The 7047-nt window shown below is 37.6% G+C and overlaps 1 protein-coding gene across 1 annotated transcript; it reads right to left on the bottom strand.

Annotated features, from left to right (window-relative positions):
• Window positions 1–3703: 3703 nt before the first annotated feature.
• LOC137730625 (probable receptor-like serine/threonine-protein kinase At5g57670) lies at window positions 3704–6529 on the bottom strand. The gene is made up of 10 exons (XM_068469604.1): window positions 6385–6529; window positions 6145–6263; window positions 5903–6021; window positions 5683–5801; window positions 5203–5607; window positions 4807–5061; window positions 4540–4697; window positions 4238–4453; window positions 3926–4075; window positions 3704–3847 (listed from the first exon to the last, which is right to left on the bottom strand). Exons 1-10 carry the CDS (start codon window positions 6527–6529, stop codon window positions 3704–3706), a joined length of 1830 nt encoding a protein of 609 aa, XP_068325705.1.
• Window positions 6530–7047: the final 518 nt, after the last annotated feature.

The following is a 7047-nucleotide window of genomic DNA, read 5'->3' as shown; positions in this document are numbered from 1 at the left end:
GGTGTAGACCATTGATAGGATTAGATGGGTGTCGTTTAAAGAGTGTATATGGAGGTCAGCTACTTTGTGCTGTTGGCATTAACCCAAATGATGAAACATGGGTTATAGCGTATGCAGTTGTAGAAATGGAGAATAAGTCCAGTTGGATTTGGTTCTTAGAGTTATTAGTCGTTGATGTTGGGATTGTCAATCAAGGGGGATGGACATTTATCAGTGATCAGCAAAAGGGGTTAATTCCGGCCTTTAAAAAAGTCATCCCTAATTCCCACCACAGATTTTGTATGAGACATCTCTATACCAACTTTAGAAATTTGTTCAAAGGGAAAACATTGAAGGATGCTTCGTGGTCAGTAGCCAAAACAACAACAGTTCCCTACTTCAAAAAAGCAATGGAGGATCTGAAGAAGCTCGATGAAAAGGCCTACGATTGGTTGGTGAAGTTGCCTGCACATCATTGGAGCAAGTCCTATTTTGAAACACATCCCAAGTATGACATGTTGCTGAACAATCTCTGTGAAAGTTTCAATGCTGTCATACTTATACCGAGACAAAAACCTATTGTCGCCATGTTGCTCCTTATTCATACACTTTTGATGAAGAGAATTCAGATGAGAAGGGATATAATGGCGAACAAAGTTGGAGATCTCTGTCCTAAAATCAAGAAAAAGTTGGAGGAAGCCAAAATTCAGATTGGTAGGTGCATTGCACAATGGTCAGGGGACTCTAAATTTCAAGTTGATGCTGGAAGGGGGGAGCAATATGTGGTTGACATGGTTGAGAAGACATGCTCTTGCAGAAAGTATGCCTTGACAGGAATCCCATGCAACCATGCAATATCGGCCATAAATTTCAAGAGGGAAAAACCGGAGGACTATGTCGATGCTTATTATTCGAAGGCGCGGTACTTGGAGCTATATTCTCATTTAGTAATGCCGATGAATGAGATGTCTATGTGGGAAGAAATTGATAAACCACCGATATTGCCTCCTATATATACAAGGCAACCTGGAAGGCTGAGGAAGAAGAGAAACAAGGAAGCTGCTGAGAAGGACAATGAAGGTGAACAAACTCCCACAAACCTAACCAATAATCCTCAAGGTCCTCCTCAACCACTTAAGCTAGGAAGGAAAGGCCAAGGCACTTTGAAATGTAACATATGCAAAAAGGAAGGTCATAATGCAAGAACCAATCATAGACATCTTCCTCCAAGGGACAAACAGGTAACATTTTCTACTTTATATGGTTTTTTAAATCCCTTAACATCATATTACACTTTTAATCCTTTAACATCCTTTTCTACTTTGTAGGCATCCACATTTGCTCAAGGACAAACTGCACCTAAAAAGAGGACAAGGAAAACAAAGGTAAAAACTTAACCATTTCCTTAGTTGTAAAACATTTGGATTTAGTTAAAAAGCTTGCTTGGTCTCTAAATGAACTTTGGATTTAGGCATCACAATCAGTAGCTGAATCACCTAGAAGCACCAAGCAGAGAAAGACCAAGCAATCCACTAACTGAATCATCCAAAGGCACCAAGCACAGAAATACCAACCAACCTAGCCACAACCACGTTTTTTGCATAGATGGTTGTTTTTTGTAAAGGAATTGTAAAGTTTGAATAGGTTTTATGCATCCAATAGGTCTTTTGTGAATTGAATGGATGATGTAGCAGGTTTTATGAATTCAGTAGGTTTTGTAATGTTGGTTGGAGATGCTAGATGAATTCTGTTAGTTTTTTGAACAGGTTTAACAATTTATGGATAATTAAGCAGGTTTTATGCTTAATTTGGTCTATTTCATATTTTTCTTGCAAATGATGAGTAGTTTGTGCTTGAATACACTTGTTTTGTCGTTGTTGTGGTTATATCATTATTTTTGGGTGAGATTTTTCAAATTTGAGGTCAAGGATGATATAATATGTGCTTAAGGATGATAATAATCTGTGCTTAAAATGGTATATCATAGGTTTTGTTTTTTGCGGGAAAATTCAAAATTCAAATTACCAAAAAAAAAAACCAAATATATTTTCTGACGTGGATGTCATTTGGCGGGAAAATATTGGGTGTGGTGCCACGTGGAATCCATCTGGGCGAGGAACTGGGCCCCGAATTATGTCATGTCAGCATTTAATAGACCAATTCACGGACAAGCTAATGGAGATATAACATTGGACTAAATTCTAAAGATGAGGTATGACATTATCAATTTTAAAAGATGAGGTATGAAAGTGTCGTGACGCTAATAGTTGAGGTATTTTTTGTACTTTACCCAAGATTTAAGTTCGAATTGCCAACACAAAAATATATCAGTTTGATCTGAAGGGTTCTGGTTCATTGTACCTTAATTGTCGTTTCGTTTATGCTAAGAAGAACTTTAGCCCGGCATAAATTGGAAAGAACTTCAAGTACATTGCTAGAGCCATTTACTTCAGGCTTCAGAAGAATAACAGCTTCTTCTAAGAATTCTAATTTTTCCGATATTTTGGCTTTCCATCAAATTCCACTTCCAACTCAAATATTTAAGACAAGTTTACGTTCTCCTACTATGCCCATGGTTGATCGGTACTTGTCTCCCAAGATACAACGACCACGTCCTTATAATAGTAGCACTCCAAATCATAAGGCTCCATGAACCACGATTGTATTGAAAACTCTCATATGGACTGAGACTCTAATATTTAATGCACTATATGTATGTATGAAAAAAAGTTATCTTTATATTTATAGGGGGCTTTCCTATTTATAGAATTTGAGATACCTCTTTGAAAAACATGTGATCATTAATGAAGAGTCAAAGTTACAATTCTTTATTAGAAATGACAGATATTCCACCAAAAGGCATCACTTCTAATTTCTATTAAATTATTTAATTATTTAATTTAATATAATAATAATATTATTATTATTAAATTTTCCAACAAAATTTTCCCAGAAACAGAAGCAAACGAAGAGAATTCCGGGAAAATTTCAGGAAACCAGAGTAGCTAAAAGAATCATAGTCAAAACTTGGAATACATGCATGTGCAGCTGCATGTTATAAATCGACTTTTCTTGTCTCTGGCAGACGAGGTGGAAGAAGACAAAAGACTTGGCATCACCTTACAGCTTTAGAAGCAAAAGGAGGTACAACCTTCTCTGTTTCATTTCTCTGAAATTTTAGTTCCTAGACCGATACTGTGAATACCAAGGAGTAAATAGTTGTTATTTGCTCCCATGGTCATCGGTAAATTCATTTGGTTGTGCTTTGCTAGAATTTCATTGAATTTGAAGGTCAAATTGTTTAAAGGAAATTGCGTTACGTTCTTTATTTCTGTTGATATGGACTTTTGAATGCTCTGTATTTTCTTAGGTAAAGATAATCTTACCTCTCAATTCATAGTTGTGGCAAAAATTACATAATTGTAATACTTGAAGTTCCTCCTATAAAGTAACATTGGATTTAACTGCAGATATTCTTCAGTTGTAGCATGTAGATGTAGTCCAATACTTTGGGGATTCTTCGGTACAACCGGGGGTATGTCTCCCTATTAGTATCTCTCGCATCACATTCCATGGTGATTCTCTCCGACACTTGAGTTAAAAGGAACAATCCAACTTCTTATCTCTTACTCTATCAATTGTATCTCGTGTTCTCGTGTCACTAGTAATTAAACCTAAAATCATGGTGCAGAAAATAAATAAATAAAAATCAAGGATCTAATAATCATAAGTATTTCTCCAAATCAATATCTACTGGAACTTCGTATCCATAAACCATCGAATAATCATCCAACTCATCCGATGAAAACTTAGGAATCCAGCTCCTTGCAACTTCAGAGTGGTGGCCATTGGTCAGAAGCTCTAACACCTAAAAGCAAAGAGAAAATCAAATATATAAAGCAGTCTCAATTCGTGCATGGAGGAATGTATTGTATTCGGAATTTACCTCACTCATTGCGGGACGCCATACTGAGGATTGTCTCACACAATTGGAAGCTGTAAGCACTACTCTCTGCAGTTGTTCTGCATCATATTTTCCTTCCAGTTTTGGATCAGCTAGTTTGGCTATGTCCCCTGATTCCATAAGAGGCTTTGCCTGCGCATGATATATGTCAACCATTACGTTCCTAAAAAGCCGGAATGGTAAACGTGAAGAATTTTCAGTTTGTCTAATCCAATAAATTTACTGATATGTACGTGTCTTTGCACATGCGGTGTGCGTTTGCATGTTATATATATAGAAGTAACAAATTCTTACCCATACGAGAAGGTTTAGTTTTGATGAATCCACAGGCTTTCTTCCAGTTACAATTTCCATAAGAAGAACCCCAAATGCAAAAACATCAATTTTTTCATCGACAATTCCGTTCATGAAGTACTCTGGTGCTAAGTACCCAAATGTACCCTCAATTGGAAGCATAGCATGGTGAGTCCATTTGTTAGGAAGCCACTTTGCTAGTCCGAAATCTGTAATCTACAGAGAGGGAAATTCATATCTAAATTAAACAAATCAATGGCGACCAATTACGTTATACTGAAAAAGGATGTTTGCTTGTTCACCTTCGGCTCATAATCTGGTCCCAGAAGGACATTTGAGGCTTTTATGTCCCGATGGATTATTCGATGCTTGCAACATTTATGTAGATAGTGCAGACCTCTTGCAACTCCAATGGCAATCTTGTATCTAATAGGCCACGAAAGCGACTTGCAGGATTTACCTGAAAATTGTCTCAAGTAATAATTCAAGTTGTTCTAGCAGGCATAATTAATGTCCATAATTCAACAGGTCATGAATAACTCCTGAGGCAGTAAGTAAATCTTTGTTACCATGCAAAGCAGATGACAAATTTCCTTTTGGAGAGAAATCGAAAATCAGGTAGAGTCCGTTTTCAATGCAGCAACCAACTAAGTTAGCAGTATTAGGATGGCTGACATGTAAAATTACACCCAATTCCATGAGGAACTCTTTTTCCTTGTTAGCATCCTTGCTGTCCTTGGCCAACATCTTAACCGCAATGCGTCTTCCATCAGAAAGATCGCCCTTATATACTTCTGAATACCCACCTCGACCTACTATATTATCTGAAACGCAGAGGAAACAAATTGCATGAGAATTCCAAGTAAGCCGGAAACCACAGTGCTACAAGATAGGATGGCAAAACCCCACAGTTTTCAACATTTTCAAATAACTATTTTCAGTACTAATTGTACTGACACTTTTACCTGGTTGGAAGTTGTTTGTGGAATTCATGATCTCCTTGTAGCTGAAGCACTTCAATGAAGGTAGCTGCAGTTCGTTCTTGGATAACCTTCCATTTCGTTTTCTGAATGGTGAACCTAAAAATGAAGTGATGATTCTGCAAGGTGACAGTCGTTGTTTTCTTAGGTTGGCTTGGTTTTTGAAATTGGGAGGAGCAAGAGAGGGGGATGCTGTAATGGTCGAGTCTGCATAGCTACAGGTATCATCTTCTGTGCTCTGAGATTCAGCTTCAAATTCATGTAAAACAGTTCCTGGTGAAGGGTTTTTGTTCCCTGTTTCTTGGACAGTTTGCTTTTCAGAAAAGGATGTAGTTCTGCTACTGTGCATGATATCTTGCAACGACGTTCTTGAACTTGATTGAAGGATTTCTAATATTAATTAGAGACAGATTAGAATACAATCCAGAGGAGTTGCCACACCTCAAACATTTTGAAACTAGCTACCTTTAGAGTTTGCAGATTCTGAATCTGAATTTTGTTGAGGTTGCCTTAATTTCCCAAGTAAAACCAGTGTGCAATTAGCCGGGGCATGCTTGAAGCAATATTTTGTGATGGATGGAGTTCTAATTCAGTGAGGAAGATATGTCAATGATCATGTGATCAATATCAATTATACTATTGAAGAAAATTGGAAGAAAAAAAAAAAGAGTAGGAAAATTTTCACCTTTTGGATTGGTTTCTTGAGCCACCAAGAAGAAGATAGTCAGCTGAAAGTGATTTTGCTTCCTCAATGAGGCCTCTTCCAACACTTGAGCTAAAAACCACTCTTGCTTCTAAATTGACCTGAAAATTAATGTCATGCATATGAGCCTTATTATAACTTCAAAACAAGGTTACCGATACTGAGAACATTTTACAATTTCCAAAAGAAGACGACAATATTTCACATCCTTATGCTCAGGTCACCTGCTTGGATTGGCAACTCCTGGCAAATTCTCCAAGCACAGATATAACATTGGCTTTTGCTCGACGAAGCTGCGATTGATTTTTAGTTGCTAATTCGTGCTTTTTCCTCTCCTCGCCAACTGAAAAATAGATAACCATATGTAAGACCTACAAATACAGATAACTTGAGTAGTTGACCATGCTACTATTTTGTTAAAGTGATAAACAAAAATATTTGTAAATTGATACAAACCAACCGACCAAGAACATGGATGGCAACAATGTTGTCATTTGGAAGAGCAAGAACTCTGATGGGCCATGAGAGCAATTCCCGGCTGTCATTTGCATCGGAAGATATGCCTACGAGTATTTTAGACGGGGCTGAAGGCCGCATTCTGTTTGTCATGAATTAGGTAACTAAGAGGTTGTGGATGCGCACTACTTGATGGCTATAATGTGCAGGAGTACTTTCTTTTAGTTATTTGATCTTGTTGTTCTCGTTGAACGAATTAAGATTATATATACGAAGAGGACTAACATCATGATTAAGTCAGTTGGCGACGTGTGAGGACCCCTTATAGTTCTCATTCCATTAGTCTTGTTTAACAAGCATGAAAAACTCTTTTTAGAATGCCAATTTTAGGACAACTGTTCACTCTCTCACTCACTCTCTCTCTCTCTCTCTCTCTCTCTCTCTCTCTCTCTCTCTCTCTCTAGCTACAATTAAGTGTTATGGTTGGGTGCTTTGGGGTATAAGCAAAGTTGGTGGGCACGTATTTGATTTGTCTTATTTTGTAAGCCAACGGAAGAGACTCTTCTGAAGTCTGAAATGTGGTGAAAAGAAGGAAAAAGTGCTACTTTGTTGGATTTGGTAGGAGGGGGGCTGCAAAATATGTGCCACTTCAAAAAGAGCCCCTCACCTTA

This window comes from Pyrus communis, chromosome 4 (genome assembly GCF_963583255.1).
Source record: "Pyrus communis chromosome 4, drPyrComm1.1, whole genome shotgun sequence".
Classification (NCBI taxonomy): Eukaryota; Viridiplantae; Streptophyta; class Magnoliopsida; order Rosales; family Rosaceae; genus Pyrus; species Pyrus communis.
This window is presented reverse-complemented; position numbering and strand designations above follow the sequence as displayed.

Bases quoted from the DNA above. Each gene is read 5' to 3' on its own strand.
- LOC137730625 (XM_068469604.1), bottom strand. From the start codon at position 6,529: ATGACAAACAGAATGCGGCCTTCAGCCCCGTCTAAAATACTCGTAGGC. The intron at 5,802-5,902 runs GTGAAAATTTTC...TCACTGAATTAG, and splicing joins TCAAGAAACCAATCCAAAAG to AACTCCATCCATCACAAAAT. The intron at 4,698-4,806 runs GTAACAAAGATT...GACAATTTTCAG, and splicing joins TTTGTCATCTGCTTTGCATG to GTAAATCCTGCAAGTCGCTT.